General features: G+C 45.5%; 3 protein-coding genes across 21 annotated transcripts in view; all 3 read right to left on the bottom strand.

Moving 5' to 3' along the window:
* kcnab1b (potassium voltage-gated channel subfamily A regulatory beta subunit 1b) overlaps nt 1-12,984 on the bottom strand; it is a 28,341-nt gene extending 15,357 nt beyond the window's left edge. Inside the window, exons 1-4 of one of the 6 annotated variants that reach the window (XM_029830867.1) lie at nt 7,656-8,071; nt 7,416-7,535; nt 6,483-6,884; nt 5,109-5,559 (exon numbers count right to left, since the gene is read on the bottom strand). In XM_029830867.1, the coding sequence (XP_029686727.1) occupies nt 5,109-5,323 (215 nt within the window). In that variant the 5' untranslated portion in view covers nt 5,324-5,559; nt 6,483-6,884; nt 7,416-7,535; nt 7,656-8,071. Of the gene's footprint in view, nt 1-5,073; nt 5,560-6,482; nt 6,885-7,415; nt 7,536-7,655; nt 8,072-10,402; nt 10,766-12,387; nt 12,440-12,910 lie in introns of those variants that run through there. The other 5 variants (XM_011616423.2, XM_003975573.3, XM_029830868.1 and 2 more) reach the window with 5 other exon arrangements.
* A 1,625-nt stretch (nt 12,985-14,609) lies between these two features.
* Nucleotides 14,610-16,568, bottom strand: LOC101068869 (ras-related protein Rap-2b-like). The gene has a single exon (XM_011616421.2). The coding sequence runs from the start codon at nt 16,209-16,211 to the stop codon at nt 15,663-15,665; it is 549 nt and encodes a 182-aa protein (XP_011614723.1). The 5' UTR covers nt 16,212-16,568; the 3' UTR covers nt 14,610-15,662.
* An 817-nt stretch (nt 16,569-17,385) lies between these two features.
* mbnl1 (muscleblind-like splicing regulator 1) overlaps nt 17,386-22,713 on the bottom strand; it is a 32,095-nt gene continuing 26,767 nt past the window's right edge. For 4 of the 14 annotated variants that reach the window (XM_011616416.2, XM_011616417.2, XM_011616413.2 and 1 more), the window contains exons 9-12: nt 21,796-21,884; nt 21,438-21,482; nt 20,638-20,708; nt 17,386-20,498 (exon numbers count right to left, since the gene is read on the bottom strand). In XM_011616416.2, the coding sequence (XP_011614718.1) occupies nt 20,652-20,708; nt 21,438-21,482; nt 21,796-21,884 (191 nt within the window). In that variant the 3' untranslated portion in view covers nt 17,386-20,498; nt 20,638-20,651. The remainder of the gene's footprint in view (nt 20,499-20,637; nt 20,709-21,437; nt 21,483-21,795; nt 21,885-22,713) is intronic. The other 10 variants (XM_003975567.3, XM_003975570.3, XM_003975566.3 and 7 more) reach the window with 3 other exon arrangements.

Here is a 22,713-nt window from a genome sequence, read left to right as displayed (position 1 = left end):
TCCTTAGTGCAGCTAGTGGTGTTCATTTAAACCGGCCTGTGAGATAAAGTGTGCTACAACCTGTATTTTGCCCATGATGAGAAGCAGCCTGGGCAGAGGCGCCTGTCCAGAGGGCTTTTTGACAGATTCGCAACGCTAATTAAAATCCTCCAAAGTAAACAAGCCTCGCTACCATCTTGTTCTGCAGACATATGCCGTCTTTAAACAAATGCCGTCTTCCAGCTCACAGATGCTTTGCATTCATCTCCAAACCTGTGCAATTGTCTTGGTTTCTGGTGGGCTTCTATCGGATCTGCTCTTAGATTCCGATCTATACTTTTTCCATCACATCCTGTTAATCACCGCCAACACCATCACCCCAGTATGTCCATTTAGTTAGCTCGAGGTCACCAGTCCATTGCAAGGCACGTACAAGCCATCCAATTATACCTGGAGGAGTCTTCATTCATCCTAATGAGCATGCATTTAGACTTGCATTCCTTCTTTTATAGGTAATTTATTTTGTCCTTATGATCTATCGACCCTGCTTGGGGTCACGACCCCCAGGTTGCGCTATACTAGAACGCATAATTACTCCATTGTATGCTGTTACTGTGTTGACTTAAGTTGTTTCAAAAGTAACTGCTACCCCAGCATCTGGAACAAAGAGATATTTAGCAGTAAAAAGAAAGACGCTCTGATCTGCAAAAGCCAATTTTTAAAAAGTGAAGCTGACGATCTGGGAAACACTAACAAGCAATGAGTTATTCAATTCTGGCTGAAAAACACTTTTGCTTATTTGCAAAGACAGTATTCTTTTTTTTTTTGTGCTGTGGCTGGTGAAATGAAGATTCCAAACTTGAGTGCGGGCAAGTTAGCAAGCCCGCCATCGCGGCTCGACCCCTCATGCTTGGATGGCGCCCCAAAAAAAGCCTGGAAGTAAAATGACAAATGAGTCATTTGACGACGCCCCCACACACAAACCTGTCAGCACTTATGAGCATCCTGCGAGATGCTGCTGTGTGTAGCACATTTTAGCCTCAATGGGTCTCCAGTAAGAAAAGAAAATGATCTCATCAGCAACTTGCTGAATCTTAGCGAAAACGCACATTCGCAAGTTCATACCAGCCGGGTGAGACCTCAGTCAAGATTGTGACTGAGGACATTAACCAACCCCCCCTTCCCGAGGATTAATGCAGAGTAAACAAACCCACACAAGCCACCCTTCGTGGTCAGAGGGATTAAACATCCGCCCCCTCTGTTCCCACCACTCTCCTTATGTTAGATGCAGTGCTGTGGACATGTTTTCCAAAAGAAAATTCCGATGAAGATTCCGATGAAAAACTCAGGCCTGTCTAGACCCAGTCTACTGCAAAAAACGCTCCAAAGGCAGCCAATAGGAAACCAGGAATGACAGTACGCCCCCTGCAGGCATGTGTGTGAGAGGCACACACAAAAAAAAAGTTTGGATTTTTAAGCCTGACCCATATTTTATTTGGCGCACGGCGCCAGGGAACGCAGGAGCGCGACAGTAATCTCGCAGCGCAGCGTGAGCGAACCCCAGTGACTGATGGGTAATGGAAGAAGGGTTGCATTTGAGGCAAGGACAAATGAGTGAGAACTAGTGGCCTGTGGGTTGATCCTGAACAAAAAAATAAATGTGTGGGCAGATCTGAAGTGGTTGATGATTGGACACAGTGAAAAACATTCATACAGGCATGATGGGAAACATGTCGTGCGGTTTTCTAGACACAGTGCTGTTTCTTTTTTTCCCCCCCTCTGGCGTACAACGAAACAAACGCTCCGGCAACACAACATGGCGACCGTAACGTAACCCTATTTTAGTGGGATAACAGCCTCGTCAGCAGATATAAAGGTATCTAAACATGATGATTTTCATTCAGTGCAAGTACTTAAAATTCACTGTGTTTAAAGTTTGCAGGGCAATCTGGGATTGCGAAGCAACCTGATTACAAATCCATTAGGCTTAGGAAAATCAATTAGCTGGAAGTAGGAAGTGGCCTTTAATTAAAAAGCAAAAGTGTTTGACAAGCATTCTGCCTAGAGAACAGCCTTGTTTGGTCATCAGGCAAGAGTCGACCTCCAGGGCTGCTGTTGTGCAACATTCTTGCCTCGAACCATTAGAGCGCCACATCAAGTGGAACGATGAATTTTAGATTTTCTTTGCCAAATGTGGATCCAAACGGGAGATCTGAGAGGGTAGTGTCCGTTTGCCTGTCGACTGTAGTCGCGCACATGTGCCGGACACGTACGGAGACTGGGGTGGGACTTGAAGCTCACAAAGACAGCAGAACTCCCGATGCATTCTGGGAGAAAACAGCAAGAGTCGCCGTTATTGTAATCTTGCATTGATTGACTTTTTCAATAAAAACAAAGGGGAAAAAAACTTCCAAAACAAATATAAACACCAAGAATTTCATTGTACTTTCAGCTCGGCATCACCATAGGTGCTGATTTATCATTTTGCCCGTACAGAGACAATAACCACCACCGATCGCTATCACAAAATAGCTCATATTGCGCTGGCTTTAGGAGGTCTAATTAATCTGCGCCGCGGCTGCTGCAGTTCCCCCTGCTGTCTGTGCTGGTGATTCTGCTGCTCACTTTTACTTTCTGTACTTTAGCAGCTCCTGGGTGGTTTTTTTCCACTCTCACTCAATAACCTAAAGTTTTAGCCTGATGATATGGTCGCCTGTGTTTTGGACTTCTAGTGGTCACGTAAGGTAGTGCACTTTTTTGCAGCCAGTATTACTTTGACCAGTTCTGTTGTTGGTGGAACAGATGAGCACCCCACTGGTTTATGCTGCTTCGCTGTGCATTAATGTTACAAATTATTGTAATATCATCTGGCAATTATTTCACAACACTTCTCTCATTAGAGACAAAGATATTATTTAAAGTTCAGATTAATGATGGCATGAACTAAAACTCAATTCCGTGACTATTTTGGAGTTAATTACGATTGCTCATCACATGATTAAAGGACTCGAAAGAGGGAAATGTGTTTAAATAAAGGGATAAAGCTTCAAGGCACCGTGGACTCATCCAGGAATGCTGGGAAGCCGACGGGTAACGTTTTTTGCAAACTAATTGAACAGAGATGGACGACATTTGCTAGCTGTTTGGTGAGCAACGAAAAACGATTTGAGCGTTATTAAACATTCCAGTTCTATGTAGATGGAGCTCCTGCTGGACTACGATAAACCATCACTAAATGGATTCCCAACATTCCCGGACCGACCAGGTGCCAATCTCCCCGGACCATCCAGGCCTGTCAAATCTCTTCTCCTGCTGGTACGGAGGGGCGGTGAGACCATCAGCTCTAGTTGGACACCAAAAAGTAGAACCACACTATATCTGGATCGCCATGACAACCAAAATGCTGCAGATGGTGGTATTATTAGTTTCCGCTCACTCACTCTTCTGTGCTGACTCGATACGCCTTCACATATTTCCACGGTGACGCACACACACGCGCAAAAATCCCCACTTCAAAGATTTCTACGCAATAGCAGACTGAGCTACGCAGTAGCATAGCGACGCCTTTAGAAGATTTCATGTCAGGTAGCATCTGAAGTGACACAAGTGGCTAAATGCAACCTCAGATTCAGGAGAAAAAAAATGGAGGAGCTAAAGTTACTGATGGGAGCATTTGACAAGTGCAGAGAAGAAGGGAGGATACGGAAGACGTGTTTTCTTCTTATCCGGGATTTTATCCGTTTGTTTCCCTGTGGTAGGCGAGGGATTTGCTCACGGCTCGGAGGAAGCTTTACAGCTAATATCCTCCACCTGCTCGGAGGCGCAGCTTTAAAGATGAACAAATCCTCCTGTTTGCAACCAGCGTGAGCGATGTGCGCATGTATGACATCACTGCTAACGTTACTCCTGCATCTTTGGATCTCTGCCCCATTATACCTCCCCACCAAACGCTTTAATCAAAGACGTTTTCTAACGCTAATCTAAAGAATCTAGAGCTGGGGACAGATAGAAACCAGATATTTCAATGCTGTTGTGGGAACAAGATGCGATCGCACGATGATCACGCACATGCCACATTTAGCCGGCGCGCATCTGATCTCCCGACGTCGGGCTAATTGCCACTTTTCTCAGAATTGACCCGCCTGTCCCAATTTTCCCTTCCACTCAATCTCTAATTACATCATTTCTTGCCCTCGTTTGCCGCCAACTTTTGATTCAGCCTCCCTCGGCTCCTGTAAGCGATGATGTCACCCTCCCCAGCAAGTTAAGGAGTTTGAGGTGAAAATTCTGGGTTTTTTTTTTTTTTGCTCTCACGGTCTGGGTCAAGAACCCACTCACCGAGATAACAGAGGACTGTTTACTCGGCCCGGACTTGTTGAAACTCCCACACAGACACACACAGAGAGCTCGCCTCGGCGTTCCTCTCACACTTTACCCAGATCAAGCTCCTTAATAGGAAGAAATCTGCATTCAGAGGAATCTTCTCAGAGTGTGCGAGTGCAAACAGCTGGAACAGCTGCCAGAATCGCTTTCAGGATTCCTTTGGAGTATTTTTCACAAAAATGTTGACTTTTTATGACTCAGCCCGCATTTCCCAGTGGACAGCGTGGCATTTACATAGAGACTAGAAGATCAGACCTGTCATTGCGTCCTCAAATCCTCAAAAAACAGAAAATAAAATCATTCACACAATCTTGAAAGATTGCCCAAAAAATCTGCACACACAGACTTATGCGCGCACACACACACACACATGCTCATATTTCTATCTTTGTGGAGACCATGTCAACTACCCCAACCCTAAACCCAACTCTAATCTCAACCTTTGAAGTTGTGAGGACCAGCCAAAATGGCCCCACTCTGTTAGGAGAATGAGAATTCTGATACTCAATATGCAGCCATACAAACATACACAGACATACACACACAAATACACACACACACACACACCAGCCCACACATCACCTGTCACAGCTCACATATCCCTCGAGGTTCTTTCTCCAGTTTCCTAAATGTTATTAAATTATTATAGTTTCACATGCAGACCTGAGGCAGGTGTTCAGGGGAGAGAAAATAATAGCAAACTGAACACACCTTTTCTTTTTTCGCACCACCATCGGTCTACGTACCGGTACTTCATGCCGGTGAGCTTGGCGGTGGACTCCTTGAGATTGTGGTGGTAGCGGTGGGTGAAGGAGCCCAGGCTACGCGCGATCAGCGCCACCGTGCGGAAACGGGCGCGGGCCTGGCTGGTCGAGTTAGGGCTGGTGGCGTTCTGCTTGTTGTGCTCGCCGTTACGCGGGGCCTTTAGCCCGTGGTCGGTGCACGCAAAGGACACCTGCATGACTGATGGCGACGCGGCTCCGCGCGGGGCTCTGCTCGGCTCCTTACAGGGTTAACTTTGCGTCTGAGGGGCCTTCGCTCGGTCCTAGCCGGTCCTGGTGGGTGCTGCTGAGGCTCATAGGGGAACCACAGCAGGGAGTGATGGGAGAAGGGGGAAACAATTCAGATTTCCTCACGAAGGACAGGAGTCTCGGTCTGACAATTCATCAAGCTCGGTCGGGTGAGACAGAGGTGTTGCTGAAAAGAGAGAGAAGCAGAAGAACACGTGTGTGACGCAGGTGGGGAAGATACGTCTCGTTTAACACACCATGCCGTCTTCCTTCATGAAGCGGCAGCGACAGCAGTTATTTTCTCCGCGAATCCGACGCTCGAGTCTGGATCACACTTAGCACCAGCTAGTCAGCTGAGGTCCAGATGAAACGTGGCGCGTGCGTTGAAAAAAACTTCTCAGCCTGTTTCTGTGTTAGTTTGCATGTTGTCAGCCAGCGCGACGCGTGTGAGAACATGCTGTGTGCCTTGGGGGCGTCGAGTGGGGATGGGGGGGGGGGAGTTTTTTCCTCGAGATCTGGATTCTGAATGGTGATCATTTCACACATAACTGTTAGAGAAAAGCTAAAAAAAAGGATTTTCCTTTCATTTTGGAGGGAGTGTGATAGTGTGTAGGCATTCATCCAAGGAACAAGTTACAGGAGGGTGGCGTTGACATTCACTTTTAAGCGCTTTTACTATTCTATAGTTTATTTTATTTGGGACTCCTTAAATGTATCTGCGAGGCTGTCAAGCAGCCAAGAGCGGTGGGTGTTTTCGTCACCCTCTAACCATGGCTCTAAGCCTTTTAGTCCAACACCTGGAGTGTGGAGAGTAACGCTGAACCACAGAGTCGAGCTTTGGGTGATGAATACACTCGTGCATGCACTCACAGAGGCATGCACGCATACACACACGCATGCATTGAGAGGCAACCTCTCGCTTCTTAAAAATAAGGTCATGCATTCACAGAGCAGCCAAGGTTTGCAGAAATAAACTGCACTCACACAAATTTACTCTTGGAATAGTTGCTTCAGCTGTCACCCACACACACACACACACACACGGGCGCGCACCACCCCTACACACACACACATGCGAAAATGACTCTCTACTGATAAAAGTGCTCTTACAGTCCGGGCTGTCTTGACCGATGTGTGCTCCCGCAACTTTGAAGAGAAGAATCAAGCGGTGTCACGCTGCAGGCGTGAGTCCCGCAAAAGCCCGCATGTCAACGGGAGCGGCGGCTGTCCTCAGGCCAGTCTTGTCCCGTCCCCAAAGTCCTCGGGTGCAGTGACACGGCATTCATGGTCGGCGGCTTTGCGACGAGGACGCTCTGCTTTGGTGGGGGGAGCCTGGAACGGTAAGGAAGAAGCGGCTAGGAGAGGGGAGAGGAGGATGCATGGTAGCTCACCATGCAGAAGAGGACAGATGCAGCGAGGAGGCGAAAAGCAGTGCACAGAGAGAGTGAGAGAGAGCTGAATGAGGAGATGGTGTGTGTGTGTGTGTGTGCGTGTGTGTACTGGCTGAAAGAACTGCAGTGATTTTCAGAGGCGCCACAGCAAGAGAGAGAGAAAGAGAGGGAGGGGGGAGGTATATTGTGAATGTAAGTGTTATGAGGACCACCTCAGGCAGAGTGTTAAGGTGCCATATGGTTTATTAAAGGAAGTTTCATGCGCTCATGATAAGCTTCCTCCGCCTCAGTCCGCCACTGCAGCAACAGTCGCACGGTTACAGGTCTGTAGGCTTCTGCAGGCTTCTCCGAGTAGATATTACTGTAACAGTGGAATCAAACGGCGCCCAGGCGTCTCGGCGTCTTCTCCTTCCTCCCCCACCGAGCTGTAATGTGACAGCGCGGGATTTCACGGTTCATCGGGCTTCCAGGGACCTCGAGGCCAAAGCAGCTTTATTTATGTCCCCGCGATTGCTTCTGATAACGGGCTGACGCTTTGAGAGATCAGCTCGGAAGCTCCTGCCATTATTCTCTACTCCCAACTGGGGAGGCTGACTCCAGCTGGAGATGTGAGCTGGAGCTAGAGGAGGAACTTGGTCGAAAGTGGTCTTACTTTTGGGTTTTATGGTGTTTCAGTCATTCCCGTTGAGTCCTGGAGATCTCTTCTGATGGGGCTCAGAATGCTGCTGGTGGTCCGTTAAGTTGGAAAGTGGAGGAGAATGACCTCTGCCCTCTGCAACGAATGGTGCAATGCTCTTTTTTATTTTTTCATGTATCTACCAAACTTTAAAAAAAAACTTTTCAGACTAGAACCCTGCAGAACCAGCGCATGAAAGCTGCCCCCTCTTCTCACCATCGCCCTCCTGAGGCCGCCGCTTTATTCCTGATCCCTTTTTTAAGTATGTCGGTCAAAAGCGTCAACCGGATCCCCACAGTCGGAGTTCCCGGTGGACCGCAACTCTGTCATCTGGAGGCCCGGCCGCTCTGCTTTCATCGCTCCAGATTAAATCTGCGAGAGAGTCCCGGAACTTTGTTGCTAAGACACGAATCTCCGAACGGTGAGTGGGCGGATTCCTGAAATGGCTGATCAACGGCGACGTAACACTCAGGAGGATTTCTCACAGTATAGAACATCTGCAGCACCAGACGCTTTAATGGAATAGACAGGAAGTGGTAAAGTGATAAAAAAGACCAAACATGTAGAGATGCCACCCACGTACACACACACACACACACACGCACACACACACACACACACACACAGTAATTATATATTTGTGAAGACTTACATGTGCATAATACCGGTACATTCCCCAGCTCCTCGCCCTAACCATCACAGCTAAATGCCTAACCTTGACCTTGACCCTGACCCTAAATTAAACCCAATTCTGACCTTAAATCCAAGTCTTAACCTTCAAACAGCCCTTTAAATATATGAGGATTAGCCAAAATGTCCTCACTTTACTAGTTGAATGCATATTTTAAAACTCAATACCTAGCAAGCACAAAAACACACACACACACACACACATTGCTGCTTTCTATAATTAGCTCTTCTCTTTCATATAATTGCAGCCATGTGAGCATCAATATTTTAATAGTTTTCATCCTAATATAAAATAATATATGATGTAAAAATGAAAAACTTGAAATAACAGGGGAAACCTCGTTTATGACATCACTGCTGCAGCGCCCACCCCTCGCTCTCACTTCTCTGAGTTCTCTGCACTCCCTCATGCATACATTTTCTGTCCATCTGTTATCCCCTCTTTCTCTCACTCTCTCTTTCACCCCCCCCCCCTCCATCTTTCCCCAGTTAATCATAATTTCCCTCTCGCGCCAAGCCCACGCCTTTCACCGGCACTGCAGATTAGAGCAGAGAGCCTCTGTGATTGCAAGCAGCCGCCGCTGAGGAACAATTGGTTTGTTTAATCGGTTTTAATAAGGCGCCGCTGCCTCTGCGCGCAGCACGGTCACGGTTATCCCCGCTTCCATCCCGGGCCGGCACGCATGCACAAAATATCAATGAAGGAGCAGCTCTGGGGGATAACAAATAGAGGGATGTGACTGAAAGCACAAGGTCAACATCATCATCCTCCGGCTGCCATCATCACCATCATTTCCCCCTCCACCATTATAAAACTGACACTTATTGGAACCATTGTTCCAACTGTCCCGCTTTGACTCCGACTTCTGATCTGAAACGAGTGTTTAATAGTGAAGCTGATGAAAAGTGACATATTTGTTCGAGCAAACCCGATAGAAGACTAGTTTAGGTCACCTCATGTCAGTGGGGATCTAGGATGCAGTAAAGGAGTAAGACTCCATTACAGATTCAGTGTGAAAGAAATGTTTAGAGGCACCTCCACAATGTCAAACACGGGATAAATGGCTCTGTGCATCAGGTGTCGCCCCGGGTAACAGCTCATCCGGAATGCACCGGGGAGAACGTTCTGCTCAAAGTGCTTCAGTGACGAAACCGCAGGTTTATTTCCACGGCATGTAAATTTAATGCACCGTCAAATTAGCGCCGTTAATTCTCCGCCAGCATCCGCGCAGATGAGACACCGGGAACGGTGAAAACATGAAATTAGCCTGACATTTTGGGACACGTTGCTTTCCCGCCTCCAGTCCCAAAGATTGACACCTGAGAAGATGGAGGTAGTGGGTAATTAATGACGCCTGAAGACAGTGACAGCAGACACAACCACATACAGACACGCCTCGCAGAGTTATTCGCTTAATAAATACTCCAATTATTTTGGCAAAAACAAATTGCTTCACATTCTATATACTAGCTTAAAAAAAGAAGGGTGGTACATTAACAATTTAAATGTGCAGATATGCAGCGGGGAGAATAAGAACAGGAAATCATCATTGGGTTCCAAAAAGAAGTTTTCAAATTGTCCCCGTTGAATGGCTGGTAAATTTTGCTGTTTTGGTGAGTGAAAAAGCAATTAATGTCCAAAAACCTGATCGCAAAGAACATTTGTTAGCCAAGAGAACTGTGTCACACTTAGCCCTGAGGCTTTGGAACACAGAATTTTACATTTCTGTAAACACAATGGCTGAGTTTTCCATCAAAATCTGGGTGACGTGACCACTAACACGGAAGATGAAAGCATAGCAATTAGCCTAGCGTGGTGGTGGAGCGGGAAATACTAACCTGGCTCTCACACCTCCACGGCTTATGGCAAATTTACCGAGTCTACAAAAGAAAACTGAGAGCGTCTTTTCCAAACTACATGATCCAGATCATGTTACACACAGAATTAAACACACGAGGTCACTGATGGTGGCCTGGCATGCCTTAAAAAAGTGTAATTACAGGAGAATGATTATAGAGTCTCACTGCGCGACCGATGGACCCCGTCTCATCAGGAGATGATGAAAGCACAGGAGACGAAAGAAGACGAGGATCCAGCTGAGCGGAGATAAACTTTAATCCTCATTTCCAGTGATTTGCGGGCCAATTGACATATAGACTGCTCGTTATCCTGACACTAATTTCCGTTCCAGCAGGACAAGAAAAAGCCCCGAAAAACCCAGGTTATGCAACTCGTGGGTGATTTTCCCTGAATCGGTAACTCGTTATCCTACCTGTAGACCATACCACTGCAGATTTTCTCGGGCTGAAACAAACGGCTGCTTGGAATGAGGAGCTCCTCTAACCTCTGCTGCTCTCGACGTCTGCAGGTAGCCCGGCAGCAGCCGCTGTGGCTCGAAGGGTACAGCCTGAGCCCTGAGCCCTGCCTCTGATGGAAGGAGCCAGGATGGAGATCTGGTTTCGGCCCCCGTCTCAGCCTGGGCACCGTGATATCAGTGCACGCTGCCTTGAGATACATGTTTGCGTCCAACTTTCTTATGTTAGCGCATAACACGTCTCTGTCTGGTGGAGTGGCCGTGGCTCCAAAATGTCTCCATTTAAGAGCAACAGCAGGTCACGTAGTAGCCCGGAGGATATCCATGTCTGAGTTCTGGTTACGCCCAAAGCCAACGGCGATTAGGCTTAATACCCCAATACCATTCACAGTCATATCAAAGTTCACACAAACGAATGAGGCTAACGTACTCACTCTCCTGATGTCAGCTTTATTATTAGATGACTGATAAAACAAAAGACAATGGGAGCTTTTGTTTGAGCTCCTGGCGGCTCCAGTAACGGCCCATCGCCGTGGAGATATTTCTGACTTGTCAAACATCAACCTAGCCTGCCTGGCGGCTGATGTTTTTCAGGGAATAAATAAGCCATGACAGAAGCACGAATGCATCCAGGCTTTGAATTACATCAGTATTTTATGGTGTGAGGTGGAACCAAGGAATAATGGGCAGTTTACACATAATGGATGGATGGAGGGATGGATAGCTTTCCAGATCAGCTGGAGACATACCATAAATGTCTTCCATTGAAATGGTGACCATACATCTGTTGAAAATATGAATCTGGATGATGGTGAGACGCGGTCCAGAAGGAGATGGAGAGCCATAAACCTCGCTTTAGAGAACGGAGCAAATGCTACGACCCTGACACATGCAGCGACTCAACAGCAGTCTTTTACAGAAATGCAATACATTTAATCAGTTTCAGAGTAAGTTTGAAATGGTCTGACATAGATTGGTGTCAGTGTGTGTTTGTCATGTGACTGTGGACGCTGGGGACGGGTGACCTGTCCAGGCTGTATTCCTGTGTCTCACCCAGTGACTGGCGGGACCCCTGCGGCCCAGACTGGGACTGATTTGATGGATGGATGGATGGATGGACGGATGGACGGATGAAACTGGCTCTCTTTAAATGAGCTCTACTGCTACCAGCCAGTATCTGCCTGAAACACTGGTCAGACTTGGATTTGTTATGTGTGAACGTAGCTTGCGTGTGTTTCCCTTTCTTGTGACCACTATATTTTTGCCTTTATGCCCTGGGAGGAAAGTCCTCAATTCTGACACTTGTGTTTGGCGGAGTCACCAACTTGGATCAAACGTGCGCAAAGTCCATCTATTAATCTTTTCCCTCTGGATTTGATCCTAAATTTGCTACCAGTCCCATCAGACAAAGAAGTCAATGCTGTGTAGTGTTGAGGAACACATTCCCTTTCAGGTAATTTTCTGTTACATTCCTCAGCAACACCTACCCAGGTCTGAACCCTGTATTGGTATAACAGACGTCATTAATAACATGAACTAGTGTTATAGAATCCATCCTCCTGTCTTAGTCAGCAGCAGCCTGCCCCCTGGTGGACAGGAACGGTTACAACAGACAAAATAAACCCAACAACTTTACCTCAATATTCTGATTTTTATCCTTTACTCATTCAGAGAGACTATCGCAATATCAGAAATTAGGCTAAAAATGCACAAAGACTATTTCATTCACGGGCTTGAGTGTGTGAGCACTTGGGCCGAAGATGGAGGGAAGAAAGCGGGGCCACTGCGGGGGAAGCTGAGAGCGCCTCTGCGCGTCTGCTGCTTCCTCCCACTCAGTGTGCAATGCGGGAGGCAGATGCAGAGCGTTTATTTCTATTTCAGTCCCTGGATACCGGGGAGGGGGCATTTTCTTCACCGTTCCCTCCGAGACCGGAGTGACTCACCCACGCCTGTACGCAGCGCTGCTCCGCTCCTGCAGGCAGAACCAGAGCGGCCCCTGATGCTGCAGCTCGGATTTTCACTCTGGTCAATCATGTGCAAACATCTCCATTTTATCATCATCACTGCAGACGTTTCCTGCCCCCCCCCCCCCCAGCGTCTGTAGATGAGGATTGTCCAGTTGTAATTGGGAACTAGACTTTTTGTCGTTAACGTTCTTGCTTAAAAATTATTTTTCATTATTTTTTCCCCACATAGGCAGGCTTTAGCGCCGTATTTGCACAAAAATATGTTTGACGATTTTATTTGGCACCGTTCATAACGCGACTGAGGTAAATTGTGAATATGACTGTCGATTTCATGAATACGCAAATATTAGAGCGTAAATCCAACAAGTTGCCAAACATTTCAACTTAACACGTGAATTAAAGCAGGTCCTCGGTGCTCGAAAGCTCTGAACACACCCTCAGCTCATGGAACTTGCGCGTCACGTTCACGTGACAGGAAGAGGGACGTAACCGGACTCACCTGTTTTGAACCACCTGTTTCGCTTCGGAGCCGTCCAACATCTTCAGATGATGAAGATTTGCGGATCTAATGATTCAGCGACTCTTTGTTCCTTGGCGGCCACCGTAGGTTCGCCAAACGTTCGAAAAAGTGATTGACGATGGATGGTCGTTTGGTGCGCTAGCCACCAGATGTCGCCAAATCCTCAAGACAATTTAACATGATTTATTCGCGTATTTGTTGATTTTCTCCTTTTACAGATATCTGTAGTACCTTTGATACTCATTCTACTTGAAAAAGCCTTTTGGAGGTTCGGGTCAGACACAGCGCGCCCCGTCGTCTGTCGCGGTTTTTCCCTTTCTAGTAGCTAATTAGCTTCCACAAAAGGCCTTTACTCATGTATCACTAACTTCCTCTTGGTAAACAAGAGCAACATGAACTGAATCTGTGACAGACTTCCTGCTGCCCCAGGTCACATTTTTTACTCTCACTTTGACAAGTCGGTGCCAAGCTGTAAGGAAGAAGACAGGCTGTTAGAGGAACTAACATGTGTCAACATTTTTTATACGTGTGGTAACATTGCTGCAACACAGGAAGAGCACTATTTACCATCTTTCCTTTCTTTCGTACCTTAAATAAACCGAAAAATGCGTGTGTTTCACCGTTCCCCAGATCTGGGTATGAGTTAGCATTTTCTTTTAAAATGCCCGTGAAATCCCGAAAGCTCGCCGAATCAACAGGCTTTCTGGGTTAAATTGGTGATCTGACCTTAAATTTCAAAGGGGCGGGGGGTTTGAAGGACACTTGTGGTGGGACCCCAGAGGCCAGTCTGACCTCAAGGCTGTAGATCGAAAGAAAAAGCTCTGTGACCCGCTTGGAGAAGTTGTGCAACTTGTAGACAGGAACAACCCGCAGCATCTATACAGGCTCACTGGAAACTCGACCCGCTACTCAAACAGCTGGACAGAGAAATCCATTATTCACGTGGGGGCGCACTGACTTGTGCACACCGAGCATTTACGTAATGTTTACATCAAAAACATATTTCATGCGGAACTATGTTTCCCCCCCCTAAACTCAATTTTCAAAAGCTTTTTAACATGTTATTCTTTTAAAGTAGAATTGTGGGATTGTTAAATGTTGGATAAACATAGAAATGTCCCCGTATGACTATTATTGAGGAGATTCTGCTAGTTTACTCTGAATAAAGGGTAAGATTTTTGTTTTCTGTTGGCATAATACACAAATATATTCCCTTAAATCTAAAGGTGAAAAGTTAAATGAAATGACCTTTCTTTTGTTCTCCATTTTATGTTATGTTAGGGTGAATCTCAATGACCCCGAAAGTTAAATCATATTTTTGGGTAAAAAAGTATATATACATATACATCTAATATATACATATTATAAGCTTATATGCTTATAATATGTATATAATATGTATATATATGCTTATAACGTTCTAATCTTATTTGCATTTATTTATTCTGTTTCTATACTTTGTAAATATAAAACCTAGTCTACAGTTATATTAATCAATGTTAGGCTGCTACTACAATTCAATTTCCCTACGGGGAGGAATAAAGTACATCTTGAATCTCAGGAACTACCCATGAATGTGAAACTGCATGTGCTGGATACCAGATAATGGCCAGTTCTGCTAAAAAGGAAACTACTTGTTGCATTATGAGCCAAAAACCAAGCGAGAGAGGCACAGAAATGTTACGTAAAATGCATTTTTGTATTACAAGTATTTTGAACAGACAGTCGGATGGCGGAAGATTTGTCCGAGTAATGGGAATTACAACAACTCAAAGAAAAAAAGAGTCACAGTTTTCAAGGAAAGAAAAAGTTAATACAAACATGGCTTGCCATCCATCGGAACAAAACTCTAGAAGATTAACGTTACTCTGATGTTCTTGTTGGGGCCAGTACCTCGACACGCCCGCCCGAATCATGACATGACGCTATATGAAGAACGCGCACGGAAAACTGCTAAAAAGATCTGATTGCCTTTAAGACGCACTGCAGAGGAAGTCGGGCTCATCAGTTGGCACAGTCACAGGAGCTTTTTTTTTTTTTTTTCTTCTTAGGAAGGCACTTGACATGGGGTTTGTAACGTCCCCCATGCAGCGACAGCAACGCGCCAAAGTCCTCATTTGTGCACGCCGAAGGAGGACGTCGGCTAAGTGCATGTTCCCATGTTAATAACCAGACTGGAGGAGGGGAGGCCATAGTTTCAAATGCTGAATTAGTGTGTGTGTGTGGGGGGGGGGATCTGTGCCTCTTGGTTCACGTCTGATCACACTTATTTTGAGCTTCAAATGAGGAGATTCAACTTGTGCAAGGCTTGAGTGGTGATTTGAGCACTTGACTCCAAACAGCGACAAATCTCAGCCCTAATCGGGATTTGGCGTTAACACCCGCCCCAAAAGGAGCGACCGTCCTTCCCAGTCCAGAGGATGCGGCGATATGACTCAACAAGTAGAACCACAGATGAGTTAATACCAGAAATCAGGCGTCTCTTAGGTCACGATAACACATTCCCATTGAGGCACATTTCCAGAGAAGTGTCATGTACGGTACAAAGCTATAAAAAACAACAAAACATTCAAGTACGTTGTCATGTAAACACTTTTCTGGACTATAATACATAAGGGACTGTTGTCATGGTCATTTTTATGTGTGCAACAATAAGAAGTGTGACAGAGCATGGATTTTGGGCCTGCGGGGACAGATCAGACGCGCTGCTTTTAGCAATGTTCCTTCTTGTTTAGAGCAGAACACATGAACAGCACTGGTTTCCCCCACTGGGAACACTTGAATAGTTCATCTGTCTGACTATTTCTGCAAACAGTTCATCCACTGATCCTTTGTGTTTGGCTGAAGTTTCCATAAAGGGGCAGCTCCACTCCTGCGCCAGAGCTTTACCTTCCCCGTAAGACACCTCTCGCTCCCCCTCCAGGTCCACCTTGTTCCCCACCAGGATCATGGGCACCCTCTCGTACCTCTTCACCCGGATGATCTGGTCTCTCATCGGCTTGATGTCTTGGAAGCTCTGCTGGTTCACCAGGCTGTAAACCAGAATAAAGCCTTGTCCGTTCTTGATGTACAGGTCTCGCATGGAGGCGAACTGTTCGGTCCCCGCCGTGTCCAGGATCTCCAACACCGACGGGGACGAATCCACCTCGATCTCCTTCCTGTAGAAATCCTCGATGGTCGGGTCGTACTTCTCGATGAAGGAACCCGTCACGAACTGGACCGTCAGCGCAGATTTGCCGACTCCGCCCGAGCCCAAAACAACCACTTTATACTCCCTCATGGCTTAAAGAGGAAAAAGGTAAGGGGGGAGCAGCCGCCTCCTTTTTCTCCGCGATGAAGCCTGCTGTGTCTCTCACACACCCGCTGACCAGCCCCGATGTTTTCAAACCGAGCAGGCCGGGGAGGCTGCCCTCTCGCTCGGTGAGCGCTCGATTCCCGCACCGGCAAAGCGTCCGGGCCTGCGGCGTGAGGGCCGCGGCGTAGAGATCCGAGGAGAGCGGCCGCCCCTGGACATCAGCGTGGGCAATTAAAGCGCATTTTGATCGCGCTGGGAAGCGTGATCGTTGCTCCGCTGCTGCGCGGCGTTTCCTGCCCACATCCTCAGCGCGTCAGAAGCCGAAGCTCAGTTCCGCTCTTAAAGGAGCCGTGACGCCAAAACGCGCGAGCCGCGGCCGTCACGTGACCGCCAACTCGCGGGCGGAGCGTGCACTGGTTGGTCGGAATGACCTCTGCCCCTCAAGTAAACAAGGAAGTAGCGACGCATTTAATTAAATGAGAGTAGAGTTTAAGATTAAAGTGTAGACGTTATACGTTCTCAGCAACTTCTTTTTAAATGTTGCCATGGTAATGAAGGCGGCGACTAATCATATCTGTGAGCCGTCCCCTTTATTTTGCTCAAAACAAACACATTTAACACATTTCTTCATGAGACACTTTCCGTACTTCCCTTTTCAACAAGTCTCCATCGAGCAGGTGAGCTGCGCGTACAGCACCACCTAGTGTCGTAAATACAGTATGACAGGCGAGGCCAATTGCTCCTTATTTATTGGTCAAGCATGTGCACGCAAATGAATAGCTTATGCTTGGTCGAGATTTTATTATTCCAGATGCACAACAGACTTTTATTTATAAAATGTGTTGGAAACGTCTTCCATAACTGTCGATTCCAATTGGCTGAATTGACCTTGGCTTCATCTGGCTTCAGTAATCTCTTTTTGACCTCGACAAAGTACAAACTGTTGTCCAACAGCTGTCCCTGAGCACAGCGGATTTAACCAAACATGTTCTTGCCTCCAACTGAGCTCCAGTCGTCTTATTTTGGCAGCCTGGAGGTATTTTGAAATATTCGGGAAAGAACATCGAATAAACAGTCTCAAATGGGACCTGAAGACTTTTACACCTCACTGCCCGATTTCCACTTTCATTGGCACAAAGAGTCACTGAACACACAGGTGCTGCATGAGCAAATCAAATATTGTTTTATTGAGATTTTTTTTTCATCCATACAGCAAGAGTCAATTATGGCAACAATAAAATGTGCATAAACAAATCTGAAGACAGAATACTACATTATAATGTGGCCACTGTTAGCAGATATGTCATCGGTGGTTGCACTTACAAATAAAAATAAAAGCAAAAAAGTCAAAGCACACATGTGCACTCAGCAGGGAAAAAGAGACCTTGGTTTGAGCCAGGAACATCTGGATTTGGAGAAAGCGGTGCTTTGGTTCTGTAGCTACTGTGCAGCAGCTTGGAGTCAGGAAAAGCAAACAGCTCTGACCTGTTACATTCATTTTGTGGACTAATTGGTTTAAGTGTGTATTTGGTGTTGTTCGCCTGCTGAGCGCACAGATATGAGAGCAGGAACAGCTGCGGGTGAGCCGGTGGAACCTGTGTATGGCTGAGAGCATCTGGGTTGCTGTTTCAATGCAAATAACAAGTTTCTCTCTTAAATTATTCTATCACACGAGAGTAAGATGATGTTTTCCTCCCCACCGTGGACTCGGAAAAAGAAGAATGCGATACTGTGTAATCTGTAACCTTTCTTTACATAACCTATGTGGATTATTTTGTCTATAATATGTACTTTTACATGCAGTCAAATCAAAGAAGTTCTGATGTGTCAACTGTACCGTGGTGTCAGAGATACCATGTGACCAAGTCCAATAAATGATATATGGATATTACTGGATATGTCATCCTATAGGCGGCATTAGCACGACACGGGGGCTGTTATCCCCCCCACGACATTCCCTGGAAGTACAAGCCACTGATAAAATAAGACAAAAAGCGCATAGCTTTCTCCGAATGCATTGGCCAAGAAACTAGTGCCCTTCTTTTGCAAGCAAATTGTTTAGCTGGTCTAATTTTAAGAATTTAAATTAATCTAGCAAAATTCCTTATAATTATAGATCTTTTTTATTCAAAATAATATCTCAATATGTTACACTTTTTTTTCTCTGTTCATTTGACTATATACAGAAGTGCAAAAAGTCAACCTTCGTCCCTTAGGTTAGAACTCATCACCTGCAGCAGTTCGGACCTCTCCTGTTCCGGAGAAGTCTTGGATTTGCTAATCTCACTGTCCACCAAACATCCAAACACCCGTCAATCTCACTGTTTTGGCCTGACATTCAGGGCAAACTTAAGTCATATTGTTTTTTTTTTCTTTAAAAAAGTACATTTTTCTTCTTTGAAATGGATACAGTAGAAAATAAAAATTTAACTCTAAAACATGGATCTAGAACTTCAACACGATATATTTTCACACGCAATCCTGACAGGTTACTAGGAAAATTTAGGTTGGTTAAAACGTCAATATTATCATTAAAATTATTATTATTATCCCGTCTACTGCGGTGGCAGCAAATCAATCCATCTCATTCCTCGTATCAAAAACAATAAATCCATCAGCAAAATCATCTGAAAATGTAACATCGACTGAAAAATGACATCCAGCTATATGAATAAAGTGAATAAACTGACTCATTATGGTTTGAAAATGTTATGAATGTCATTCTACCTTAAAATCTACAACGGCTATATCATTGTTGTCAAGTAATATAGTAAGGCAACAAAAAAAGAAGAAAAATCTACAACTACATACCTCAAATAGATTTAAATCCTTAAGTAGTACATACGTTTGATGAAATTTAAGAGTAATTGTTACTTTTACATAGAGAGAAGGAACAGAAAGACCGTAAGCGGTGTGAAAGTACATTTGATTGGGCCGACGCCCGTTACATGTGATCTAAGGCTTTGTTAGGTGGGATACAATCGCTAAAGACCCACTACGCACCCCCCAGCAAGGACAGAAGAGAGATGTTAGAACCTATGGGTGAGTGAGCTTCCGAGCCTCTTTGGAGGTGCTTCCGTGACCCTTTCTGAATGTGATTAAGAGGAAAAGACTGTGCTTTGGCTTCTGAAGGACTTAAACACGCTGTATTTACTGGAAAGGTGACACTGACACAGGGTGACGAGACAAGTGCACGTGTGGTGTAAATGACCTACTGGACCTCCCAAAGGTCCGTTGGTTGAACTTCCCGTCACCAGGGATGCTTCTCCTTTTAAGCTGCGCCTCTTTTTTGGGTGGGGGACAAAGCAACACCGCGCCAATCAAAGGTCTACGTCACAAGGCTTTAGAGTCAAGGGACTTTAACAATCCTTACAAAAACACTAAAAGAGCTTCAAAAGAACACTCAATTTTATGATTCCAAAAGGAAAAAAAACACCAAAAAAATGAACAAAACAATGGCAACAACCCAAATTTCAAAACGGATAATTAGGGAAAACCAGGGAAAAAAAACAAACACAATGGGAAACAGAAATAATACCAAAAAAAAGAGCCATACACATCTTTTACCTTCGGTAAACAAATAACACTGCTGAAATAACACTCTGGTTTCAGTATGGACTTGATGGCACACGACAAGGTGAGAAAAGCTAGCCTGGCTGTGCTTTCAAGGTACACAGGTATGTTGTTTTACCCAGAACATTCATGCGTCCAAGACCCTCATAACAACACCTAGTTTGACTAGAAGCCATTAAAAAAAAACAACGCAATACTATACATGCCTAATTGTTTTGGCGAGGACATTTCCTGTTAAAATCGTTGTGCCTTTTAGATTTCAATTCAAATTCAAGGTGCGTGTTTGCATTTCATTTGTAAACTATGAAATATGGCTATCGATTTAAAGCATAAAAATAACAACAGAGAGCAATTTCTTTAAAAAAAAAAAAAAGGAAAGGAAGATGTTGGTCTACCAGCGTACCAGCAGTGGATGTTTACGCAGCCACGCCCCTGACCTTCTGTACGTGCCGTAAAGAGAAACAAGTCGATTGATGGTTTAGTTGCGAGCAGAGGCGTGAATGTGTCTTTGTCTCTCGGAGTCTTCTTGATATGTGGGAAGATGGCACGGATCATGTGTTGCGCTCTTGATGTTTACAGCAACGACGAGGCCGTCGCCGTGGACGGCGGAACCCCCCCCCCGGCTCGACATTCTGAAGGTTATGTACATAAAGGCTGAACTCTTTTGGTTTGGACGGTGCCAGAACACATTCATTTGATCTGGAAAACAGCAGATTAAAAAAAAAAAATCCTCAATATTCAGCCTCATATTATAAAGATCAGCCATTTTTGGGTGAAAAAGTGAAGCGATCCAACAGAAAATGATGTGTAATGGATGCGAGTGTTTAGTGGGACTCACTGTTCTCGAGGGAACTACATTTGAGTCAAGTACTTGTGACTACTCAGATGATCTGCAGATATTATTGGAATCTGAGGGGGGAAAAAATGACAAGAGAAGAACAAATGAAGCTCAAACACAACCGCGACCCGGGGAGAATGTTGGCCGACAACACAGACAACACAATCGCTTCTTTCACATTAGAATGACTTCACTATGAGAGAGAAGGGGGGGGGATAAACGGAGAGAGAGGCAGAGAGAAAGAGGGAGAGAAAGCAGCAATCTAGCGACAGTTGTGGCAAAGTTCCTGCAGATGTGAAGCCGGTGACGGCCAATGGGCAACCTCTGGGAAGCGGGGGGGGAGGGAGAGATGAGGGGGCTGCAGAGGGAAACCGTGAATGAGTGAGTGAGGACCCCCACCCACCCACAGCCCCATGCAATACTCCTGTCAGTCCTCCATGTTGTTGACCTGCACATGTGGATCAAACACAGAACACCTGGCGAGTCTTTTCCCCGCAGATGTGAAGATGCAGAGCCGCGGAATAAAATCAAAATAAATAAAAAAGGAATGCCTGCAGCAGAACTGAAATGTCCCCCCAATGCTTTCAGGGCCTTCTGCCAACAACAGAAATGTAGTTTAAACTCTGGGACCACGAGAGAGACTTTGCTTTATGCACTGAAGCAGCAGCGAATTAAAAAAAAGGAGGGGGGGAGAGACGAAAAACAAGCAAAGGGTAAAGGGGAGGGGGCAGATAACTGTTGCACAAGCTGTGCGGATTCTTCTAAAAACGGCGACAAAAACAAAACTACCTCATACATACCAATTGCATGTATTCGTTGGTAGTCAACTTTGATAAAGAAGAGTCCTCAAAATGGGAAAGGACAAAAATCGAGGTTACAAAGAAGACAAACATTATAATGCAGCACAGTATGAGTGGGAGAGACAGGTCATCTTGGTAGTTTTAACGGAGAAATTTGTCTTAAAGTGGTCACAGTGTGATGTGAGTACACATGTTGGCCAACAAGAGGGAGTACCATCCTTGACCCAGCCCCCCCCACTACAACACAGGTCCCCAGATCATTTAGAAGCAAAGAAATGGGATCGTATGATAGATAGATATATAATAGATAGATAAATATAGAGAGAGAGAGAAAGAGCGAGTTGGTGGAGGTGCAAACCTGATTGGTGGAGGCGGTTGCGAAGGGAACGCTTGTGGATGTGGTGGCTGCAGAAACAGTGGCCGGAGTACCACCGTGCATCATGGGAACTTTTTTGGAGGGAAAATCGTGTAAGCAAAACATCACAAAGGAGGAGCAGTGTAGCCACACACACACACGCGCGCACACACACACACACACACACACACACACACACACACACACCAGGCAAATGAGCAGTAGGGGGAAAGAGGGAGGTGGGATGGCGGGGGGGGGGGGGGGGGCTCAGAGAGGGATTCCGGTTAACCGTTTCCCTTTCTTCCTTCTGCCCACGCGCACGGCCTTTGGGCCTAGCATTGCTGGACCAGATAGATGGAGCAGAGGTTAGGCTTCTTATCCTCCGCCATTTTGATTTTTGGGAGTGTTGAAGTTTGTTTTACAGATGCCAAAATTGGAATATCAGGGAGAAATCTAGGTGGATTAATCTGCTTTCTCATAGTCTGACAACTAGCATTAGCATATCACATTGTGATGTTTACAGGGATAATGGGATAATGGTCCGATTTTTGTGGTCACATAAACAGGGCTACTGACTGCTAACCTCCTCTGGAAACCGACCACATAATAATAATGCTAAATAATTTAAGCTAACATTTTAAACATTCTCTCATTAAAGTGTGCGAGTCTTCACAAAGGCAGAGGACACAAAGGGAAAGATTATAAGGTTACAGTCGAAACCTCTCAGGTTCTGAACGTTTTAACGGATTTTCTGTTGGTTTTAGCTCAGATCAGCCAAAAGCCAAGTTTAGAATGAAAATGAGAGCCACTGAGCAAAAATACAGTAGAAATAAACAGTAATTAACAAAACAAAGTCAGTTTGTCAAACTGATCAATATTAGTCAGCAATCAGCTCTGAGAATCAGTAAGAGTAACAACTGT

The sequence above is a fragment of the Takifugu rubripes genome, chromosome 22 (genome assembly GCF_901000725.2).
Source record: "Takifugu rubripes chromosome 22, fTakRub1.2, whole genome shotgun sequence".
Taxonomy (NCBI): Eukaryota; Metazoa; Chordata; class Actinopteri; order Tetraodontiformes; family Tetraodontidae; genus Takifugu; species Takifugu rubripes.
The sequence above is the reverse complement of the archived record's forward strand: the minus strand, read 5'-3'. Positions and strand labels throughout refer to the sequence as shown.

Coding starts and splice junctions, on each gene's coding strand:
- LOC101068869 (XM_011616421.2), bottom strand. CDS start 16,211: ATGAGGGAGTATAAAGTGGTTGTTTTGGGCTCGGGCGGAGTCGGCAAA.